At 37.7% G+C, this 25583-nt stretch overlaps 2 protein-coding genes across 3 annotated transcripts in view; one reads left to right on the top strand and one right to left on the bottom strand.

The window, feature by feature from the left end:
• The window catches only part of px (MAP7 domain-containing protein plexus), a 95458-nt gene that overhangs the window by 51476 nt on the left and 18399 nt on the right, over positions 1-25583 (bottom strand). For both annotated transcript variants that reach the window (XM_018105571.3, XM_018105570.3), the window contains exons 3-7: positions 7729-7954; positions 7430-7668; positions 2994-3127; positions 2643-2927; positions 2381-2573 (exon numbers count right to left, since the gene is read on the bottom strand). In XM_018105571.3, the coding sequence (XP_017961060.1) occupies positions 2381-2573; positions 2643-2927; positions 2994-3127; positions 7430-7668; positions 7729-7954 (1077 nt within the window). The remainder of the gene's footprint in view (positions 1-2380; positions 2574-2642; positions 2928-2993; positions 3128-7429; positions 7669-7728; positions 7955-25583) is intronic.
• On the top strand, positions 19586-23276 carry gas (gasoline). The gene is made up of 2 exons (XM_018105575.3): positions 19586-19765; positions 21355-23276. Exons 1-2 carry the CDS (start codon positions 19719-19721, stop codon positions 23006-23008), a joined length of 1701 nt encoding a protein of 566 aa, XP_017961064.1. The 5' UTR covers positions 19586-19718; the 3' UTR covers positions 23009-23276.

Below are 25583 nucleotides of genomic sequence, written 5' to 3' on the forward strand. Positions count from 1 at the left end.
CGAAATTGATTAGTCAGTTATTAACAAAGTTTATAATGTTGAATTAAAATATTATGAATGTTATCTTAATATTTACTTGACAGAGAGAGAGACAGATAAGGAGAGAAAATGAACAGAGAATACTTTTTATGACAAATATAACAAAAAAATTGCTCATGCTTATAGCCGAATTGATTCAAATACTAATTTCTAGATATATTTTATTATAAGTATGCTTAATCTTTGAGTCATATAGGAAAATGTAGTAAACATAGTTGGTATTTTTGTTGAACACATAAAACTAAGTACAACAATATTAAATACATATATTAATATAACAATATATTAAATCCTGATTTCATAATGTTATATATTATATTTACATTACTTAACTTTATATTAATAAAAGAATAAAAAGTTCTGATTTCCTACTATGTTACAAAATGTATTATATTAATATTTATATAAATATTATATTAATAATGTATTATATAAATATTATCTTGATATTTATACTTGATATTATACTTCACGCTCTACATGTATACTTCACTATATACAAATAATACCTTTACATATATCTCAAAATATAATTAGTTTGATTCAAATTTTTAGCACAAATTTATGTTATATACTTAGAGTATTAATGTTTAGATAATTTTAAACTAAGAAAATGTTTTAGAATTAAGCTTAGAAGGATAGGATAATCATTTTAAGACATAACGCTATAACATAAATAGGTGTACTCTTGCTTATTTACTAAGTACTATAACTACTATACATACTATTATCATGTGCTCATATTCAATTTACTAATAAATTCAAAAAACAATTATTCAAATAATTAACCTTTAGCCTCATATCTAAATGTAAAAGGTGTTATATAGCCATCATTTGTTTTATAATTACAGCTCTGATTGAAATTTGCACTGTAAACAGTCGTAATTCACATTATTCCAGCTTCTCTATAATACACTTTCACAGTTAGTATAATGACTTGTCTAATTCCTAATAATCAATTTATAATATATGCAAAATATAATTCTATCTGCTCCAATATTTAAATCTTTCATGCTTTGTATAATTGCAAATCAATAAATTTGCGTACCGGCCTGGCCGAAAGATTACACGCTGTTCTAATTATATACTTATATCTAAGCATACTTTATATGAGTCAAGCCTCAGCGCTATCTAGCAAACTGATATATTTATCTATCTAATTATTTGTTTATGTATGGATTATTGCTATCAATTGCAATTTCGCAATCTTATCTTTACAACTGGAACAACATTTGTAAACGTGTTCCATTCATGGGGATTAGATGTAAGCTAGCCTACTTACAGTACTTGATACTAACGGATCTTAGCAATAAAAGAACAGTTGACAACAGTTGTAATAGTGAATTATAAATATTTGCAAGCATACCTAATAAGTTAATATATTATGAATTTTGCAATAGAAATAAATGTCGACCTTGAGCTGTGTACTATAAATAAATTATAATATATACTTATTTTTATCAGAAGCAACAGATTATTAGGGTCTGTTTCTATTCAAGTTCCGATTGGTATTTAAAGGTATCACATTAACATTTAATTTTTAACAGCTCTTTAAAAAAAATAATATATCAAAAATCTTATAACCAACAGAAAATTTCAATCGCTTACTTCATATTTCGTATAATAATCTTTGGGTTTGATAAAAGACCATGAACATATTGAATTATATTTTTGTCTGCGTATTCCAGTTTGATAATTGATTATTAGGGTATGGTCTTTTGTTAGTGTTCTTAGAAATTTAAATGAATTTCGTTATCAGTCTGCTTTTCTTGATTGTAAAAATTACGAGCTTTGACTAATTGAAATCAAAATCAATAATAAATGTACTTGAGCATTATCTAAGATAACGAAATTCGTTAAGGTTCAAGTTTCCAGAGATTATATGGCTTTGAAAATAATTGCTCAACTTGACTGAAGTTCAGTTATTAAATATATAGAATTCTTAGAATAAATATATGCGATTTTCTCATTGACTTATTTATAATTTAAATAAATTTCTTTTCTTTCTTAAAAATAAATTTGTATAGATGGTACATTTTCAAGGCCTATTAGCATAGCCAACTTAAGTAATCTCCCAGAACCCACTTATTATAGTAGTACAATTAAACCTATAATAAAACTAAGTAGCATTAGAATAGATAACGGGCTCCGAGCAGAGTTCAATAGAAAAGCTTATAATTTTTGCGACAAACTTATCTCTGACACTTCGAATAATTTACAGAATGCGTGCTTAGCTTAAACTGACCTAATTTACTTAAACTAATGACGCCTTTTAATATTATTCACTCCCTCTCTCTCTCTCTCTCTCTCTCTTTTGAGATATATCCTAAGACAGTTTTACCTCTTTGCTGCCGTATAGAACTCTGGCTAGTGTTAGATCCGAGTGCAGGCCACAGAGGAAACAGTAGATTGAGGTGCTGGCTGGCGTTGACGAGGAGACCGAGGGTGTTGAGGGCGGCGTGCAGGTGCTCATGGCGCCGTGGCGAGATCCATTCGGCGAACTGGAGCTCAGCATGGGCGAGGGTATTTTGTATCTGCAAGGCAAGAGCATTACATTAGTTTCCACTCTAATATAGATCTATAAAAAATGCATGCAACGAAACCTTCTGTGCTCCAATGGCACACGCTCTGCATCCATTGATTCCCACTGGCTGGTTAAGTAGTTGATGCAATCCTTGCAGGCTAGCACACGATTGTTGTTCAGTTCGTTGTTATTGTTGTTGTTGTTATTATTGTTGTTGTTGTTGTTGTTGCTAAGACCATTGCTACTGCTGCTGACATTGCCCTTGAGACAGGGAAAGTGCATGGCATGCGAGTTCATGTGCTCGGCGCTAGTATAAAGCCAATCCATTTTATTGGACGGCCAGAGAACTTTGCAAATGGAGCAGCTGCGGATGCATGGAAATACACATCTATTAGTAAGGAGTTGGAATAACTAAGGTACAACATCTTACGGATACTGGGCGTGGCCATTCTCGATATGTCCTTGGGTTGAGCTGGGCGAACTGGGCCTGGAGTCGTTGCGCCGGATCTGCTTGAAGTCGCGCGCCGTATTCGAGTTCGAGTTGTTCGAGCAGGTCTCGTACGGCTGTAATAGAGAGTTTGATATATTTAATAAAACTAAAAATCAAAAAAACAAAAAACGTAGTTGTAGACATAAACAGAGCGACGACGCACATGCGAATCGCGTCGTGCGCAACTTATCTAATCAAATGTTATTTAATATTTCATACAATTGATATTCTCTTCAAGAGCCACCACTCGAATCGAGTTCCCTTCCCAACCGCTTCGAGCCGCTTCAAATCCTCCTTATCGCCTCTACACCACATTTCGCTGTATGAGTGTCGAGCACACACTTCTAATCAGTAAGCATTACGCCTACCTTGCTCTACGCTCGCTGTACCTCTTCCGATAGATGGCTTTAGCTTTTCGTTTTTCGTTATTTTTTTCTACTTTTTGTTTCTCTTATCAGTACAGCTGGAATAATATTGCTCTAACTGCCCAGAACCGGTTTTACCCCAAAAAATGAACTCAATTACAATTTGTGGATGATGAATTGTGGCTGATTTCAAGTTTGAGTCACTTTGCGGCGACATAAATCACTATTTGATTGAGTATCAACTAATGATCTCTGAGCTGATAAACTCCCTTTGAATTGTAAATTCAATTTAACTCTAATAAATTCATTAAGAACTTATGGCTAGACTAACTTCTATACTATTGTATATGTATCAGAAGTTCGCATCGTTTTAGAATCCAGTTTCGATCTAGAACAATCCGCTTCTCAGTTCGCCACTCTATGTTGATTTCACTTTCAAATTGATATCAGTTAGAAGTAAAGGTTATCTAGGGGGTATTCCAGAGTCGTGTATACCCTGCTATCTATGTCAAACTTTCTTTTTGTTTTACCCATAATAATAATCATTTTTGCAGATGATTTTTTTACAGCTCTATTGCTACTGCATACGAACTCTTTCCTCCATTTCAAGAGCTCTCTTCTTCGAACTGCTCGTAGGCGCCGCAACATTTTCAAGAGCCCGCCCACCCTCACAATGACTCGGCAATCGAATGTGTGCCAAACTCTCTTCTGGTTTTCGAAATACTCGTCCAATCAAGTGCCATTAAAGCGTAGCTTCCAAATGTTTTCAAAGTGCTAAACAGTTTTTCTTCTGAATTGCTCGAATCGCTGAACTAAAAGTTCTAGTAAAATATATTTATAATATGTATATATTTCTTTATAAACGTTTCCTCGGATTTACTGAGATCTACTGATTTTTGTGCCACGAATAATGTATTCTCTGATCATTTTCACTATCAACATCGATCTATGTATTACATATAGTACGAGATAAGAGAACAAATCTCTTTTAATCCCTCTGTAGGTACTTCAAATACTATATTGTTTATCAGAGGCAGGCTCTATGTCTGGCATGACATCATTTTACTAGCCTCACAATAAACGAAATTACAATAAATGTATATACACTCTGCTGGGTTGCACAAGGTAAACCTAATCATGGCCTCTATGACGTCGAGCGCGTACTATAAAAATGATATAGATATGGATAAATAGGTGTGCGCCGTTGTTTATATTTGATTTAGCATAATGCTATGAATGACATGGCACGCAGCTATTTGCGCAATATATTATCACACTTTAATTATCTGTTATCTGCTAAGAAGAAAATTGAATGCAAGAGCCAGCCCATATACCATATATAGTATATGTGGTATTGTGACAGCTATGACAGCTATGGAGACTCCGCCCACAGGTCTATTGATAACTCACTCGTTCGCTTGCATTTATCTATATTTAATTTGCTTCCTCTTCTGCTGAGCTCTGACCTTCGCTTATCAGGCTCCCGAGTTTAGAATACATTTATGCACCTGATAGACAAAGATAAACAAGTTTACTTTTTGGCTAACTGGGGCAAAGGTTTTTCTCCATTGCGCGCTCTGGCACCTGTTTAAAGATAATAATTTTTTATGTTTCTCGTTTTTTTTCGGCTCAGCTAAACAATTATTTGCACGCCCAAAGACAATTTCAGCGCTGCAGACACGCGAAGCAAACAAACGACAGATAAAGAGAGGAAGAGCTGAAATCACCAAAAACAAGCAGAAAAAAGTAAAGTAAAGCCCAAGTATTTATTTTGCAATTGTTTTAGAAGTCCAATAGACAAGATGTTTGCATATGTTGTCATATTTATGAACGTCGTTAAACTCAGCCAAGGCTGCCAACAGAATGAGTAGCTACAAGGCAATGCAGGTACTATGCATACTATTTATACCCATATATAAATTATAATATTTATCAGTAACAGAAATAGTTATATGAATGAATGTGGAAATTCCAGAACTTGCATATGCTTTGGGGTGTATTATAGTAAGGTAAGTATTGATAGTTTAGTGCTAACCCAATTAATTCCTTTTCAAAAGATAGTCGAACCTTCATTTTAATATAATATGAAAGCTTTATGCTTGTACTTCGGTTTCTAAAAGTTGATTTACCTTATACCTGAGATTCTATAATAAAATTTTTCTATATGATAAAGGAAACTCTACAAGTATTTTAAGAACGTTTGCATAAAGTTTCACCTCTGATTATCAAATGAATCACATTCAAGACAAGATACGAAAACCCATTTAGCTGATACAAATTGTATTTTGCTAGATATGGTCGTATTATTTATAAATATAAATATACTATCGTAGATAACTTGCACTTGAAATGCCAAACTCAAGATTGATTGAATAAAATATAAACTGCTGCACGACTGCTGCTCAATCGTGATAATCTATGAAATTGGCAATTTCGAGCCGAATCAACAATCAATTAGGAACTAACGAAAGCCACAAATAACTCGAGAGCAGCTGCAATAATTTACGGCTGTCTTTCAATTAACTTGGCTGTCACTAAATATTTTTGGAAACTTGAAACTAGAGTTTAATGTCTCTTTAAAAAAAAAAGTGGGAAAAACATAAAATAAAAGTAAGAATAATAAATAAACTACACAAAGCAAAAAATAGAAAGAAAAAAGAGGAGCTATAAATAAACGAGTTTAAACAAAACAATGTGTGGCATATCAGTGAAACCAGTTTGGGGCAGATGGAGATGGGGCTACGGAGCGCGACAGGCCAGTCCAAGTTTACCCACTTTTTGGGGCTTGTATTGGAGTCTCTTGCTTTTTGTTTATTTATACAATAATTCGTTTAATTTGTGCGTCTTGTTTAGCTTCGAGTGGGGACGGCTATTTGCCCCCAGCCGCGCCCAGATCTTGAACGGTAATTGAGGCGCCCATGGATCCGCAGGTTGCAGACCTGCGACCGCCCTTGCCCGCTCCGTTTCGTACCCGTCCCTGGCCATGCGGCTCTGCCGTGTGCATGCGATGGGGCAATCTAATCTTGACATTTGTTGACTCAAATTGGTTAACATGTTGACACTCGACTTGCCCCGCCTGCCCTCCCGCACCCCGCACCCCGCAGGCCCCATACCCCATACCCCACTCCACTCGCACTGATAAGCAGCAACTAATGAAGCTGCCTCCCCGCCATCCTTCTTATCAGCTCTCTCCTACTCGTCCATTCCACATAATTGATATCGCCGCTGCCGACCTTCAGCATGCAAATGGATTACTCAACATGTGTGCCCAAGCACCACTAGTCTGTCCATTCCCATTGTCCATCCGTCCGTCTGTCTGTCTGTATGTCTCTCTGTCCGTTCGTCTGGCAGGTCATCACCTTTGAGAAATGCTCTCTGGGTTCATTTGGTTATCAGACGCGAGGGCAGAGATCGACGAGGTGTTATCGCTTCCCAGACTTGCTCTCATTAGCGCGACACGGTCCGAGTTGCAAAGTTCCATTTCAGAGTGTATAATATGTACGCATATACCCTGTGCACCGAAACACAAAAGGGCGTATATCTACAGGCAGTCTGTTATGATAATAATGAAATTTCCTACGGTCAAATAAGATTATATTTAATAGAATATTTCAAAAACGGAATTTCCCATTTAATCGGACTTTCTTGTTTTTGTCTAGGGTATTTCAAAGTCGTTTTCATTGCTTTTTCCTGCGATGTGTAATCGCTTTTCCTACATATACGTATATATTTGAGTTCCTACTGTAATCGACAGCTAGTAAATTTCCACGTATAGACACAACAAGACGATTACACACACACACACACACGCACACACACACTGACTGAGATATATTGGAAATGAAATGAAAGAGAAGAAAAACGAATTGAAGACGCACAAATTGTTATTGACATGCAAAATGATTTGTCTTGCTTGGGAGAGAACCAACTGGAACTGGCAGCAATAGGAAACCCGGAAATGTAGCTCTTGGCCGGATTAAGCCGCAATGGAATGGCTCTGGCCTGGCTCACCTTGAAGCGCACATTGCTCGTTGAATCCGAATTGGCGAGCGACTTCTCCGAGGGCGAATTGCGACCCACAAACGCCGTCACATGATTGCCGGCGATGGCGCCGCTGGCGCTGTACATGGCCGAGCCGGACTCCAGGGACTGCGCTGCTCCGGACTCCGAGGTGGCAGCAGGTACCGGGGGGCCGCCCTCGGCCTGGCTGCTGTGCTTCTCGCAGCAGCCGGCGCAGATCTGCACCATGCCTGGAGAATGCAATTTCGTTAATTATCATTCACACTTGCATCGGAGGCGACATCACTCACCCTGCGGACTGATGGGACTAGCGTTTTTGAAGGGCTTCATTGTCTTGATGAACGGATAGTAGGGCTCGCGTTCCGTGTTGGGACAGCAGTAGACCAGGCGCAGCTGCGAGGAGGGCGTATCCGTGCCGCAGGTGTAGCACACGAAGGTCGTCCGCTCCGTCACTGGCGCCGGCGTCGAGCGCTTGCGCAGCATATACGACCGTTGCGACTCCGGCGTGTGAGCAGCCTGAAATGAATACGGGAAATGCATTAATACCTATTCAATTTGGATAATTAATAAACGAAATTGATGAATACTTATTAAATTTGGATAATAAATATATAAAATATAAATATATAAATGAGTTGAATCGATATAATCAAAGTAAGTCAGCTGTTTACAGGGTATCCATTAGTCTAAATCTGTCGAACGGGATACTGAAAACTTAAAATCTTAAACTTAAGTCGCATTTTACTAATATATTACATGTTAATAAAATACAATATATAAATAGTATATATTGACTTTAGTTATCTTATTTCGTCTTAATTATTTTTTTAATTTTCGCATATTTATAGGGTATACTACAAAAGGTTGAAGTTAAATTTCACGTCATACCAATTACAATGTACCAAAATGGGGTTCTTTAAATTCTTATATTAAAATTTTACAAAAATCGTTAATATTAAATATGAATCCCATCAGAAAATTAATAATTTTCTACACAATGCTGCAATTTACAGGGTATCTATTAACTATAATAACTATAATAACAAGACCAAAAATCAAACCATCTTGTTTCACCTTTAACAAATATACGTCAGATAATCTAAATATATAGCAGTTAATTACCATTTATTTATAGAGTACACAAATTATAGGGTATACAAAATATGAAATTGTTTACAGCATCATCTTACTACGCAGTTTACAAGGTATACATCAGTTGAAATCATTCGAACAAACAGAATTGAGTTATCTTAGCCCACATCTAGCAAATATACGTAAACATAATAAACAACAAAATCTTCACCCCCTACGCGTGACTTCGTAGTGCCCGTTTTGAGTATATTTATAGGGTATACAGTCTATAAATAAACAGAACAACAATCTGAACTCACGCCACTCGAAGTGTGAAGTGCAAATATGAGAGCGTGGCTATTTAAAATCATTTACCGCACTTGCGAATTCTAACGCACATCAGTCAAAATGGGTTCGTAATGTCTATGAGTCAGATTAGCTATCTGTTTGGTGGCTGTTGCTATAGTGAAACAAATTTATAACTGTTTATTTTTTGTGGAGCTCGCAGTGCAGTAAATCAATATTATTGAAGCTATTAACACTGAAAATAGAATTAAGCTGAGCTCTATGGGTATTCCCATTGCAAAGATCAAGTCGTAAACCATTTTATGACCTCAAAACAATATACTCAGCACATCAATTTAGTGTTGGTAAATGACTCTTTGAAAGCAAAACAATACAAGCGGAAATATCCAAGATCCGAACAGCCATGATATAAATTATTTCATTTAATTTCGTTTCATCTATAATGTCAGCATTGCTTGCATTTTTACCGAATTCTATGCTATAATAAATCAATCTTCAAGTGCTATAATAAAACATTTCGTAAACAGCAAAGGAAAACATTAAAAATTGTTTTGCTAATAACCTAAACAAGAATTACGAAATATAAATGAGTTTTAAAAAGATAAAATATAGCTACAAACTGATTGATTTATATATCGTTTAATTAAACTGAGATAAATGGAATGCAGGGCATTAAGTAAGACTAAATATACATATGTATATTGAGTTAAACGAAAATGAAAATCTTTTCCTTAAACAGAAATCTATTTGAAAACTAAATAATTTCTAGGTCTATATATGCAGGTCATTAAAAGCGTTCCATCTTCTAGCTGTATATATATGATTTTATAAACATCTGATTTTATATCGTATCATAGGGGATGCACGCCCATAAATCTTTGGAATATAGAAATAGTTTTAGTCGCTTAATCTTCTAGAAGAAGAAAACTACACAAAGTATATACAAATATATTTGTTTATATAGTCTAACAGTAGTAGTACAAGGTAGTAAAGTACTATATATTACAATTTAGGTAAGCTAAATAGGCAACAAGATTTTAATGAAGTTCAAAAGCTGCAAATGCGATCAACCAAACCAACTCAAACGAGTGACAATCATTTACAATTCTTATGACGAAACGCGAATCGATCATCAATCAGCTGAGTAGTCATCAAACTCTAGCCATAAAACCGATAATTTATGGGTTTTAGGCCTACAAATTATGCCCTTAACTCAATTTTATGGCGAGGCAAAGCGAACGCTGAAGATAATCCTTAGGCTCTTTCATCTAATTGAATGAATGTTGATCATATGAGCCATAAACATCATCAGATTGTTACACACACACACACACACACACCCGCTGTTACTTAAGCAGCTCATAAGCATCGTCAAATTAATTCGCATGGCCTGTCCATCAGCATATGACAAGAGCCATTTGATATATTACGTATACGCACAAGTAGCTCCCATAGAAACAGACGTATGTAGGTATCTACCTACATGCAAGTATGTCTATGTGTGCGTGTGTGTGTGTTTGTATTTATTTATATATGTTTACTCTGTTTATTTGTTCGCAAATCCTCCACTTTGCTCAAATTGTATCTGTGCCAAGCATATATATACATACATATCCATACATATATATGCACATAAATATAAAATGTACATATCTATCTATAGAGAGACAGTGAGACTGTCAGACAGAGCCAGAGTTTCGTATCTGGGCATCTGTCTGCCGTTTCCAGTCGTATCTGGTTAAGACAAACACGCAAACTCAACCGGCATTCATTTATTTTATTAGGCACTAAGCAATTTAATTGTTTGTTTACTTTTCTTATTTCCATTGTGTGTCAGATTTTTTGACATTGATATGCGCGCATTTTTATTACACAACTCGTCCCGGGCACAACTGACAGTCCATGACACACACACGCACACACACACACACACACATTGAATCTCCCTCTCTGCACACATCAATCTGGACAGCGTCAAGTCATCCATATTTATTGATCCGACGCCGCGCGGTCAAATGGCGTCGCCTGCGCCGTTGGCTTCTGTTGGCGGCACTCTTCACTCCTCTCTCTCTCGCTCCCGCTCCATGGCTCTCCCATCTTTGCCCTCTATCTGCCACTCACTCACTACTTTGGCTCTCTGCGTTCCCCTCCCCCTTGCCCTTGCTCTTCGCTTAAGCGAACACGTTCGTCATTTTTCGTGCGCTCTGTTTTTTTATGCTCGTTTTCCATGTTCATTCGTTTCATTTGCTGTCCCCCTTCCACTTGTACACAGCTGCCGCACATTTTTTTGCAGTTGTTGTTGCCTCGGTTTCCATGTTGCTGTTGTTCTTATTGTTGTTGTTGTTGATAAGCATTTTCAAAATGGGGGTCATGACCGTTTAATAACTTTATGTGAAGAGACTTTTTCTCTTCTCTTTTTTTCTGGTTATAACTTTTGTTTCGCCTTTTGTTTGATTGTTTGCTTGTTAATTACAGTGCCAACGTGAGAGCGACAGAGACAGAGACATAGAGAGAGAGAGATGGGCGTTTGTTCGTGAGTTCAAACTTCAAGAAAAAAAAAAAAAAGTATCTTTTTTTTTACGAATCTAAGCTGATTTGTATTTCTGTTTAGATATATATATATTTATCTATTTAAAATTTCTTCTTCTGTTAATAAGTAATTCTTGAATTTCCCATTTAAAAATAAAACCAATTACTGATATTAAATAAAACTCCCATCCATTAATAGATCGTTTATCTGTGAGTGCTTAATACATTTGCACAGTTTTATTATATCTCCACTATAATAAACAAATTCAGTTTTATCTCCACTCTTAATGCTTTTTTTTTTCGTTGTTTTGCAATTGCTCCATCTGAATTTGAATTATTTTTGCAATTCTCAATGCCAACAACAACATGTTCTATGCATTTAGTTATTTATTTATTTACTCGATTAATATGCATCGATGTCAGAGCACAATAAATTTACTTGCTGGCTATTTGGGTCAATACGAATACATTTTATTGCCTCTATTGGCATGGCTAATAGATCGTACAGTTCCATACAACATACATATACAACAGTAACATCGAATCGTTCATTTGTTAATAGATATTGGTAATTATGCCAACATTCCCCACCTATCTCATAGATTGTGTTATCTATTAACGCTAAATACACAATGTATTATTATTTATTCGATACGCTCAATATGATAATATTCTCAATCATTTATGTATATGTATGTAAATTGCGGCAGAGCTATAGGAAGTTCCCAATCAAGTTGCGCAATCACCAACGATTGCTTCCGTTCTCAGAGTTATCTACGATCTGGATTTTTCTCTAGCCACGATTAAATATTCATTGCATTTGAAATGAAGTTCTATGCATTGAGTATTCCTATGAAAATGCTTGTGTAATATTTTATAAAGGTTTTTCTTGGTGAGTACAGAAATGCGAAATGTTTAATGAGTTTACGAATATATATATAAAAAAAAATAAATAAATAAATAAAAACAAAAAAATTTAAAATAACTTAATTAATAATTATATTAAATTTGTATTAAAAAAATATAATAATAATAAAACTTATATATAGCTAATGAAACTACTGGAATTTATACTCGGGTTTTCCAAAAAAGTTTCGATTATCGCTCAACCAAGCCTTGTAGGACCAATTAAACTTTTTTACAGGGTATCTTTAATTTCAAATCACATCTCATAACAATATTTCTTTGAAAGAGTTTAACGATGTGAGTGCGGAGAATTGAACTCATTGTAATTTATTCTAGTAATAAATTCAATCAAAATTTGATTTTAAATATTTATGAATTCTATAGAATTTTAATGCATATAAAATATCATTATACACTCGCATCAATTACATTAAATGTATTCACAATTTTGAGCTTTATAACCCAACTAATTTCTGCTATTCAAGCTATTTATTAATTATAAATAAATAACTTTAGGTATATTAAAACTTGTTGCAATAGGCCTTATAGATTCATTCTCTATCTTTCTAGTAAATTCCTCCATCTGCTGCTCAATTACCTTTTCGTTCTGCTGTTCCTTTAGGATGAGATAGGTCTTAAGTTTCTTATAATCCCTCCAGCCATTCGTATCCTTTGGCTTGAAATTGATAACTGCTGCGTCGGCTGCGGCAGTTGCAACGCTTGCGGCTGCATCGCTGCTCTTAGAGCTGTCGCCGACAACAACAGTTAGATTCTGTGCCATTGTCAGATATATATAATATATATTCTCGTTTACAGTTAATCACAAGCAATTTGATAGAGTTGCTATCTCATAATTGTATTTGTTTTGTGTATATATGTATATATATTTTTTTTAATATTTATTTCACAGCATTTTCACTTTGAGTCAAAGCCGCATTTGTATGAATCACATTTCTGCGGTTTTGTTGATAAATTTGCGATTTATTTGCGGCAACACCTTAATTACAACACGAACAAAAATTCAATTAAACTGAAACTGATATAAACAAATGGCGAGTGTGGTTGTTGTTGTCGTTGTTGTTGTTGCTGTTGTGCATTTGGGCGTGCAAAATGCAACAACAGACAACGACATGCCGACAGACGGCCAGATGATGCATCCGCATCCGTTTCGAGCGAATGAGAACGAGACTGCAGGCCGGCCTCTCGACACGAAACTCACGCACGCGATCGGTGATAGACCCCAAAGCCGAAATGATGATGGCGTTGCAGATTAAGTTGTAGCTAATTACATAGGTGTGTGCAAGCTGCATAGGTGTGCTGCATGTGCTGCATGTGCTGCATGCAACGCCAGCTGAGTTAATGGAATCGCATGCCACCTGCCGAGCTGCATCACTTTCCCAATGAGCTTTACCTCAACCAGCTCTGAATTAACAACAATAATAAAACGTAAAGTTTTTTTTTTGTGTCTGTCTCTAAGATACGCAGCTATCAACAGCAACTCGAATGCGCCATAAAACATAAATAATATCAATTAATCATAGCATTAACTGCCTATAAAAACCAATTCATCCTTCAAGTATGCAAGGATAAATCAAGCACGAATCGCAGGCGCGTGGCCTTCAAATAGACTCGCACAGGAACAACAACAACATAGCGGTACTTGCTATTCGCAAGCGAGCAAGCGAGACGGCACGAGAGGTGGCAGGGTGCGCCAATTAAGGTCTGACCCACTTAAATGACAATGTGCGTGCGACTTGGTCTGAAGTTGTTGCAGTTGTTATTGCTTGCCGCTATTGTTGCTCGCACTCTGCAGTTGCTAGTATTATTACTACAACTACTACTACTACTACTACTACTACTACTATTATTATTAACTGTTATTGCTATTGTTATTGCTGTGAGCCCATTCAGGCGACATAAATCAACAGTCGCACGCAAATAAATCAAGTTAAATAACCGATAACAAATACAAATACAAAAGACGACGCGACGTTGTAGTCGTTGACTGAGCAGACGCAGAGGCAGAGGCAGCAGCGACTGCACATGAAACGGTTATTTTTAGAACGTTTCACAAACACGAACGTGTCACGCACAAACACACACACACACACGCATACAGAAATAACCAAGTAAGCGAGGCGTCGACGCCGCGTGTTTTAAACGCGCAAAACGGTAGTTGCTCTTGTTGTTGCTGTTGCTGTTATTATTATAACTTGGCTTGCGCGCACTTGTTTAAGCGCCTTTCGTCGTACACGACATTCATGTAGTTCACACACACACATTGACGAGTGCGCACACTCACACACACACACTAAGGCCAACGCGCAGAGAGGTTAAAGCAATTCCACTCTGCAAAATGGCCGGGCGAACTCTAATAAGAGTAACAATCGTTGGGCGTTATTAGAGATGGCAGCGTGACAATGACATTTTATCTGATGCGTGTTAACTGTCGTAATTACTGTTGATTGCACGTAAAGCACATTCAATTATTCTTAGCATTTTTTTTAACTTTAATTTAATTGAATTTATATTTTTGTATTGTTGTAATTCCAACTTTGTTTAGTATATAACATCACGGTCACAATGTTTACACGTGCACACCGTTGATCACGCTGTGATCTTTGAATGCTGATTCACTAGTGCAAAATCAGGCAATGGCTTAAACAGACCCGGCGTCTCTTGCCGCTGCCATTGATATATCGGTGTTGTTTTCTTTTTGGCTTAAACCAGTTTGCGGCAATGCCACCGTTACCGGCTACCGTTGCGATTATTACTGCGCTCACTGTTGCTGCTGTTGTGTTGTCGTTGTTGCTGTTGCTGTTGCTGCTGCTGCTGCTGTTGTCGATGTCATCTCAGTCGGTTCCTTCTGCTCGGCTAGCTCTAGAGCTGGCAGCAGACATTGAACCGCATTGACAACCGTGACTTTTGTTTGCTTTAAAATATATTAACACACTTCGCTTCAACATTGTTAAGCATGAATACATGTGAATACTTTTGTATGTCAGATACATATGTATGTACATACTGCTTTTATTTTATTTTATTTTTATTTTATTGACGCTGTGCATTTATCAATTTTGTTTTATACAAACAGGCACACACACACAGACACCGCTGAAAGTGTGAGTGCTCATTAAGCGATTGCCGCAATTGGTGCGTGATAACGTCACACACAAACAATCACACACACTCACACAGGCAAACACGCACAGATAATGAAACGACGTAGTGAACCGAACCAATAAACAAATTGAACGGGAATTCGAGTTCGAAACGTGCGTCCCAATTGGAATGCCTACGCCTGCGTCCGACAACCGACGACGACTGACTGACTGCGACGTCGCGCTAAAAAGCTGATAGAGCCAGAGCCCTGTTATTGTTATTATTGTTGTTGCTGCTGCTGCTGCTGCTGCTGTAGCAGTTGCTGTTGTTATAGCCATTGCTGTTGCTGCTGTTGCTGTTGCTGCTGCTTATGTACGTACTATTTGTTGTTTTTATGTGCTGCGGGCGCAAGGAAAACAAAGCGGAACGCAGCTAAAACACAAATGCAAACAAACAACGCAGTCGCAGCCGTCGACGCGTCGCGGGCAGCAGAACGAGGCACGAGGCGTCAACAGCTATGAAACCGAAGCTAAACGAGCCAAATTGAAGCGGCGAATGCTAAAACAAAAACACCAAAGCGAAAGAGCACACAAGCAAAAGCGCCATCAAACGAGCCAGTGCGTGCGCCAGCTAGTGAACACGGATGAACTAGTTCTTTTCTAGCTCCTACACGAAAGAATGAAAATCAACACGATGTTAAACATTAAACTAAAAAAGCTGTTAAGCAATGTAGAAAAAAATAGTTGAGTATGGAAAACCAAAACTCGAAACAATTTTCTTATTAGAATGCCAAAGGATGCAGGATGACGGAACAAAATTTTCGCCATGTGCCCAGCCCTGGAAATTTCGAAGAACAATTTGTACACGCGCTGCCAGTTAACAACAGCAAAACAAAAGGGCAGGCAAGCAAAAACAAACAAACAGAAGAAGAAAGGCAAAAACAAACAGCAGACAAGTAGAAGCGACAGAGACGTCGAGAGAGGGAGAGATGCGGAGAAGGCAAGAAGAGGTCGTCACCTTTAACAGTGGGCGGCAGCCATGTAAACACGAAGAAGGCATAGAAGAAGAAGACGACGACGACGATGAAGATGGGAGTCAATGACGACAACGTAACGAGCGAGCGAGCGAGAGAGATAGAGTGGGAGAGAGAGACAAATGTAAAGCGTTGGTACTTGGAGGTCGAGGCAGGATACAAATGTTATGCTGTATGTGTGTGTGTGCTTAAGCATTACTATATACATATGTGTGTGTGCGATGTTTGTTGATGCGTAGTCAGTGTGCAGTTGCATTGGCGCCGGCAACAACAACCGAATGTCGTATAAACGGAGCAAAGCAACAACAATCGCACACACACACACACACACACAAATAGAATGAAGCGAACAAACAAACAAACAAACGAACAAACATGCATACCTAAATTGCATTGTGTATTTATTTATTTATTTAGTCGATGGCAACACCGGCAACGAATGCTGCAAACGCAATCTGCACAATGTGCCATGGCAACAGAGCCCCGCCGCCTCACCTTTGCCACCTTTTCAGTCAAGGCATGCGGGGTATGCGGCACTCAGACGCACTCACGCCGAGCATTTGAAATAAAAGAGTTCTACACAGACAACAGACAACAGACAGTGCGATGCCATGCGACACCTGGACAGACGCAGGGTGTGGATGATGGAAATTTAATTAAATGCGAGGGTTATTTAATTTTAAACCTTTTCTAAGCTTTTTATAAGTTTTTATTTGCAGCATTTGACTACAGCCCCAGCCCTCCTTTACTCTCTTGCGTAAAGTTTTTTTTTATAGAAAAGTAAATAATTAAAAAAAAAATAAAAGAAATATTGGTATTATTAAAATCTTATGTAAATAATATATATTTTTTTATAAAAACAAAAGTCAACTAAAATAGAAATTAGAAATTGCAAAATATTATAAAATTATTATAGAGTTATGCATAACACAAAAATACATAGATCGAGTTAGCCCTAAAATATTTTCAAGTGTAAACTACCTAAAGACCAACAAGAAACTCAACAACAGCAACGACAACAAATCCGACACGGAATCCGACTCCCGCGTGGGACACTATATGGAGCCCAATGAAATGTTAGTTCAAAGCCAGACCAAGTGTGAAATAATCACATTAAGCAACAAACACAAGCAGAAGACGACACTTGGCAGACAGTCAACACTTGCTCGGCTGACAACAAACAAACAAGCCAGCCAAGACTCTCTGTCTCTGTCTCTTTCGCTCTGTCTCTCTTTTTCTGGTTGTCGCCCAAGTAGGTTGCCAGGTTGCGGGAGACAAGGGCCACGGAGTTAAGAGTCATTGCCGGGGCAACCCACAGGGAATCGCACTCTAAAGGCAATTTCAACAAAGCAGAAGCTAGAGAGACAAGTTTTCAAGAGCAGCAAATGGAAAACGGTATAAAAGATGCAATTGCATCTGCCTCAAATTAAAAATAAATTAATAAAAAAAAATAACTTTAAAATAAACTAATAAAATTTGTATTTATTACTTCTTGACGCTCCACGATGCAGAATAATTATTTTTGTTCAATAGCCTATGAATGATTCCTTTGAGTTGAATGATTCCTTTGAGTTCAATAATGATAATGTAAAACTTAATGGAATAGAATATATCATTATCAATAATTTGCAATTATAATAAACATTTTGCTCTATTTCTTGCTCACAAGCTGTTGAATTTCTGCACAGTTAATTCCATGACTCTTCTAATAGCGCACTGCAAAAATAGCTTTATGTTATACGAGTTTCCCAAAACATTGGAGAACTTTGATTGTGCTCGCCTGACTGCGTACTACGAGTTCGTAATGAAAAAGAAATAGCTGGGTTCATGTATACAATAAATATTGATTAAGCTGGAAATGAATAAATAAAAACTAAACAACATATGCAAAAAAATGAAAATAAAATAAAAATAGAAAAAAAAAAAACAAAAATAAAATTAAAAATAAAAAAATAAAAAATAAATTAAAAATATAATAAAAAAAATAAAAATAAAAAATAAATTAAAAATAAATACAAAAAAAAAAATTAAATTTAATTTAAAAAAATAAATGAAATGAAAAAAATAAAAATGAAATAAACAAATAAAAGATCAACATTAAATAATAATAATCAATATTAAATAATAGTAAATCATTTTTTCAAAAAATTATGATTTACTTGGCGATATTGTAGATGTTATAAATGATTGCAAAACCCTAGTTCATATAGCTACCTATCTTAGCCTACCTATCTATCGAATAGACGAGGCTAAATCACTTCAGTTACTGATAATAACTAAAGAATCATATATCATTCTCGCTTTCTATTAACATTTACATACAGCTCAACAAAACCAATATACCCACAAAATTTCTATGCTCCCTGGGTATACAAATCATGCTCATGTCTTACACAAATAAATGTTTTAATTATCTTTTTATTATACTAAGAGTTTTTGCCACATGTATTGCTTATGCCGCGGCGCTGTCTGTACGCCTCAATTTTACAGAGCATCTAATTGGATTCTTATTTGCGCGAGTGTGTGTGTGTGCGTTTTTTTATTTTTTTCACACTTTAAACGAAAAGTTGAACCTTAATGTCAAACATTTCTAAATAGGGAGCTGCGAAAAGCAGAGTCAATGAGCTCATGACTCATCAGCTACATCTGGATATATAAATAAATGTGTGTGTGTGTGTTTTTATATACATATACATATATATACATTTATGTTTGTCTGTATGTGTATGTGTATATATGTATTTGCAAGGCTTAGTCAAGTTTGCTGTCACAGCGGCATTTACAGACCATTCTGATGACGCTGCCTGTTGATGGGCAATGGCGCCTCGAGTCTCAACTATTCTGATGACCTAATTGTGCCTGTGAAACCACCCTGTTGCTCAAATACGCACACACACACAAACACAGCAACGCACTTGGTTACATTTGTATATGTTGAGTTTTATTTATAGTTAGATATGTATGTATGTATGTATTTGTTTGCAAAAGGAAGTTTTATTCTTTCTTTCTTTCTTTCCATTTCAATTTGACCTTTAGCCATTTGACTTCTGTTTGTAAACAGTTCCATCACTTCAAAATCAGCTTTAATATACATACGTACATATACACGCACACATATTATGTAGCCAGCTGTTAGGCGCGAATTTATCTAATCAGTTAGCCAGAGGAACAGAGCATTCAAAACTGTGCGAACAGTTTAGTGTCTGTTTGGCGTTCGAGCGCGTAGGAAGTGCCGCGGAACAGTTCTGTTTGAATTCAAGATATATATACATACATATACATACATATATGCACATATAAACAAGTATATATATATATTCACATACGGTTGAAATGGATTTGCGCCTGGGTGTGACCGACAAAATAAAGATAGCCGCAAAGTAAGTGGGAAATCCAGCTTGCCCAAAGTTTCTTCCTCATCTGGCTATAGATGGGTATTTCCTAGTCGTAGCAGTTGGCTTGGCTAACACAATAATATTGTTATTATTAAATTCTTATTGTTGTCGTTCCATTATAGATAAGTTATCTCCTGGTAATCCCATTGTAATGGCCTAAATAAATATGGCTAAGCAAATACATTTGATTTGAAGAGCCTAGAAAAATGAATAATATAGAACTATTCCCATTATAGACAATGTATATAGAATAATCTCCATTTTATATATAATCTATATATATATATTTCGGTATCTCACACATAAGCACTTAAAGATTATACGAGGTACAAATTATTAATACTAAACTCACACGGCTTTCTATAAACTTTCTAATCAGCATAGAGACTAGACGCTTGACGAAGATATCTGTTTGTCTGTCTGTCTGTTTATATATGATTATATATTTTCAGATATAGCCCGGTCCAAAGGTCTAAATATGTTATTCAATTATTTAAATTCACAAAATATTTGACGATTTTAATATCAAAATTTAGAATTCTTTTATTGGCTTGGCACTTTCACTTCTCTTTGTCTATCATTCGGGGAATAAAAGTGCGAGTCAAGTCAAATATTGCTTAGGCACTGCTCGTCATTCAATTTGAGTTATTTTTCGGCATGCGGCATGAATAATTCAATGTTTATAATTGGTAAACCAAATAAATAAAGAAATCGAGTGCGTAAAGCGCGACTTTCAACATGTTTGCAGCCAACAATCGATTGATATTTGGGGTATATGCGTTTTGTTAAACAAAGAAGGCGTGACGTCATGTAGTGTAGAAGAAACTTAAAAAAATGATGGAATTTTCTATATCATAATAATACTATAACAGCCACATATGAAAGTAACTGACATTAATCGATATATTCTTCAGATATCGATTAAAATCAATGGTAAATCTGAGCTATTTTTGCGTGTCTCTCCCAATTCAATAAATTTCTAGGAGAAGTATCCCCCATTATATGAGTTACCCACTTGTTGAACACTTCAGCTACAGCGTAAATTGCAAGGCAAACAACGTGAAAGCTTTTGTGTGCGTGTGTATGTATGTGTTGATATGTATGTATATCAACAGCAAATGGTAGCTCATTAGTTGTGCTAGGGTATCGCCCAATCCAACAATGTATAAGTCTTGTTGTAAGTATGTATAACTAAATAGAAAAAATAGACATTTCCTTACGGATATTTTCCAGTCGAGTACTATCGGGTGGTAGATTCTTGGTCTTATTGCTAGTTAGGATACCTTCTAGTCGAGTACTGACACAGTTTTTGGTTTGCGTACATATATGTACGAATAGGGTATCTTCTAGTTGAGTACTCCCGAGTGGTAGACTCTTAGTGTTACGGCTGTTTAGGGTATCTCTTAGTCGAGAACTGAAACAATTTATGGCTTAGGTACATTTACATACATATGTATAAATATTACGGACAATAGAGTATCTCCTAGTCGAGTACTTCCATTCTTCACATTCTTAAACACATTCAATTCAGCAATTATTTCATAAATTTCATAAATTATATTCCACTCATTTAGGGCGGTGGGCCACAAGGTCGTTCAGTATCGACTGAGCACCGGACACACCAAAGTGCTGGAGACCAAATGCGGCAAGGTGAAGGGCATGGAGCGCAAGACCGTCTATGATGGCGAGCACTACTTTTCGTTTGAGGGCATACCCTACGGGCAGCCGCCGGTGGGCGAGCTGCGCTTTCGGGCGCCACAGCCAGCACAGCCCTGGGAGGGGGTGAAGGACTGCACCCACACTCGAGCGCAGCCGCTGCAGAAGAACGCCATATCGAATGTGGTGGAGGGGGCGGAGGATTGCCTGTACATCAACGTGTATGCCAAGCGGCTGGAATCATCCAGTTCCCTGCCGGTCATGGTGTGGATCTATGGCGGTGGCTTTCAGATCGGCGGTGCCACGCGCGACATCTACGGGCCGGACTACTTTATGAAGCACGATGTGGTTTTGGTCACCTTCAATTATCGCGTCGGCGCCTTGGGCTTCCTCAGCCTTAAGGACCCCGAGCTGCAGGTGCCCGGCAATGCGGGCCTCAAGGATCAGGTGCTGGCGTTGCGCTGGGTGCGCGACCACATAGCCAGCTTCAATGGCGACGCGAACAACATTACGCTGATGGGCGAGAGCGCGGGCGGAGCCTCCGCTCACATGCTGATGCACACGGAGCAGGCGCGAGGCCTGTTCCATCGCGCCATTGTGCAGTCGGGTTCGGCGCTCTGCGAGTGGTCCACCCAGCCGGACCGAGGCGCCGTCCAGCGGCTGGCCAAGCGCTTGGGCTACAAGGGCGAGGAGGGCAATGAGAAGCAGCTGCTGCAGTTCCTGAAATCCGCATCCGGGCACCACCTGGCACAGTACTGCAATGCGATTGTGTCCCAGGAGGAGCATCGTCAGTACGAGATAATTGCCTTCGGGCCCGTCGTCGAGCCGTACATAGGTGACGATTGCGTCGTGCCCCGGCCATATATCGAGCTATTGGCCAGCGCCTGGGGCAATGAGATTCCGCTCATCATTGGTGGCACCTCCTTCGAGGGCCTCTTCAGCTACCAGTCCACGCTGCAGGACAAGGAGCATATGCTGAGGGCCTTCGAGGCCATTATTCCGCGACCCGTCCGAGATGCCATCGATGCCAACGAGCTGGCCGAGCAGCTGCGCCGCCTCAAGCTGGCCTATTTCGACGACGCCGACCGGGCCAGCATGGAGCTGTTCGAGTGCCTGCGCATACTGAGCATCAAGAACTTCTGGCACGGCATTCATCGCACGCTGCTCGCGCGCGGCGCCTATGCCCCAGCCACGCCCACCTACTTGTACCGCTTCGACATGGACTCGCCGCACTACAATCACTACCGCAATCTGAAATGCGGGCGGCACGTGCGTGGAGTGTGCCATGGCGACGATATATCCTACATGTTTTACACGCTGCTCTCCAACAAGCTGGACAAGGCCTCGCCCGAGTACCGCACCATCGAGCGGCTCGTCGGCATGTGGACATCGTTCGCCACCAAGGGCAATCCGAACTGCTCCCTGATCGAGCCCATCCAATGGGAGCCGGTGCGACCGGGCGGCTCGGAGCTCTGCCTGAACATCTCTGAAGAGCTGGAGTTCAAGCCATTGCCGGAGAGCAAAGAGTTTGTGGTCTGGGATAGCTTCTATACAAGAGAGACTTTATACTAGTAATGCTCTGTCTCTCTCTCTGTCTCTTTCTGTCTCTAAGCTGCCCGATTTGCATTTAATGAACCAGTTCCGCCCATCGGTTCACTTTAAGCTTTACAAAGCTGTCGTGTTTGAAAAACCACTAAATTATCTATATAAGTATTATTCGACTATAACTATCATACATATGTATGTATATCCGAATTGTATTTTCTCTCTCCATCCCAGCAACATTTCATTGACTTTAGTCTTAGTCATTAACGAATAATCAAATGATTTCCGGCCCTTTTGAATGTACTCAGTGCTTCTAGCTTTGCTACCAACAATTGTTAAAAACTCTACGAATAACCAAATTTATATATTAAATAAATGTACAAACAAAAATTTAGAATCTTCTTTTTTTGAGCATGAGAGCAATGGAATAAGAATTCTTATATATGAGATATTATATTAAATTGATAATCCTTGACATCTTTTCTTTTACCTTTAAGATAAACATATGTATTTAGATTTTCTTCTTGGTCAATAATATTTTAATTATATAGTTTATCCATTGAGGCGTGGCATAACATTGAACTCTCAAGCAATTAAGTTTTAAGTGTTTTTTTTATTAGAATAGAATATTCAGTCGATTTCGCTCGACTTAAATGTTCTTACACAATTTCATTTGTTATTTAAATATTTATCTTTGGTATTTCTTTTGAAAACAACATTTTAAAATTCCTCCAACATATTTCTATGAAATATAAACATTGAACGCCTATACATATCTACAGGGTATTCCCCTACTCAAGCGAAACATTTCGAATTCCTCTGCTCAGTTCTCTGTAGCATTTCTTTAACCAGTTTCATCTGCTTTTTTGCATCGCCCCATTGGCGGGCGGCCAACAAATTTTAAACGCCGCCAAACACCGCGGGTCATTGTTGTCATTGTCATAATTAAATGTTCAGCATAGTTAAAAATAAATGCAATTGGTGGGGGAAACCAAAAAACAGAGAGAGTGAGAGAGAGAGAGCAAGCTAATTAATGAAAAATAATTTTGATCAAGTGCAAATTATTACTGTAAAATGTACGCAAAGCATAAAATCAAATCATTCATTAATATTTACATAGCACGTTTTTGTTTATTCACATTCGAAACGCGCTGTAAACACAAATCCGTCGAACTCATCTATATATACATACATATGTATACATATGTATATATTTTATATCTGCAGATCGCCCATAGCGGCAGTTGCAAATAGTTTACGCCATTTCCATGGCTATAAAAGATAGCAAACACATGTTTATTTTACTTGGGATGAGAGATATTTGTGCGCCGATGTGTGTATGCTCTATGCGTTGAGGATGGGCTTTGTAGATTCGATGTGCCATTAGGGCATATTGGATACATAGATTAATGTGTATATACAGTAGCATTCCGATAACTCGAAATGGCAATAGGATCAGATTTTTTTCAATTTACACAGAAATTAAAATTATCGAGAATTATTAAAACTTTGAATTTCTTTCAACTTTTTTCGATTTTTCGCGATTTCCGATTTAAAGGGGCACAAATTATCGAGACTCGACTGTATTACTGTACATAAAATTCAAAATTAAAAATTTTACCTTTTACGGCGTCAAATGGTGCTACAACTTTATCTAAATAAATAATGCCCGAATTGACGTGTTCGTACTACTAACCAAATCATCCATATTCTTGATTAAACTGTTACTAAAATATTATTCGCATTACCTAAAATTTATATACATATAAATTCATATTCATATACAAATATACATATTTCATATACACATAAATATCATATATCCTGTATAGCTGACCACCAAAGAGTATCTGCCAGTCAAGTTCAGCAATTATAAACATTCCGTTTTGGCATGAGGAAAGGGGAATGAAAAAGACTTTGGCAATGGCCACACATAGATCGATTTAAATTCGTTTAAATTTGGATTCGCTTTTTGCTCGAATCTCTTTAAAGATGAGCATAAATATTAAATGGTTTTTCGCACTTACCCCAATGCGAGTCGGACTGACTGTATGGAAATCTGCGTACGTCATGCGATTAATGTGAGCCCCACCGTCCCACCTCCTGCGCACACCAGCCAGTCAGCTAAGTGGCGGGAGGTCTGTCCGTACATCCGTCCGTTGGTTGGTTTGGCTTGACGCCAAAAAAGAAAAAAAAATCGCGTTTGCGCTGCTCGCTTTACTAGGTTAAATTTAATTAATTTGTCTCGATGATGCTCGGTCGACATCCTCGTCGTTGATTTGCAATGTTTGATTATTTATTCATTTCGCATTTTAACTGTATAGGTCTGCTCGCCCACCACAACCTCAGGCGGTCACACCCAGCCACCCAGTTCCCATTCCCATTCTCCTGCCACCTTTGTCTGCCCACCAACAAACACAGTCGCATTGCAGCATTTGCAATTTTATTGCATTTATTTATTTATTATTTTATGTGCATTTGCTTTATTTGTGTGTATGTTCGTCTCTGAAATTTACACAATTCCAATTAATGGCATTTAATTATTTATTCGGCATTTTGCACATTGTATGCGCCATCCAGTTCCAGTTCCAGCGGCAGCTGT

The sequence above is a fragment of the Drosophila navojoa genome, chromosome 5, assembly GCF_054131105.1.
Source record: "Drosophila navojoa isolate 15081-1374.11 chromosome 5, UAZ_NAV_1.0, whole genome shotgun sequence".
Taxonomy (NCBI): domain Eukaryota; kingdom Metazoa; phylum Arthropoda; class Insecta; order Diptera; family Drosophilidae; genus Drosophila; species Drosophila navojoa.

Bases quoted from the DNA above. Each gene is read 5' to 3' on its own strand.
- gas (XM_018105575.3), top strand. From the start codon at position 19,719: ATGGATTTGCGCCTGGGTGTGACCGACAAAATAAAGATAGCCGCAAA. The intron at 19,766-21,354 runs GTAAGTGGGAAA...CCACTCATTTAG, and splicing joins AAAATAAAGATAGCCGCAAA to GGCGGTGGGCCACAAGGTCG.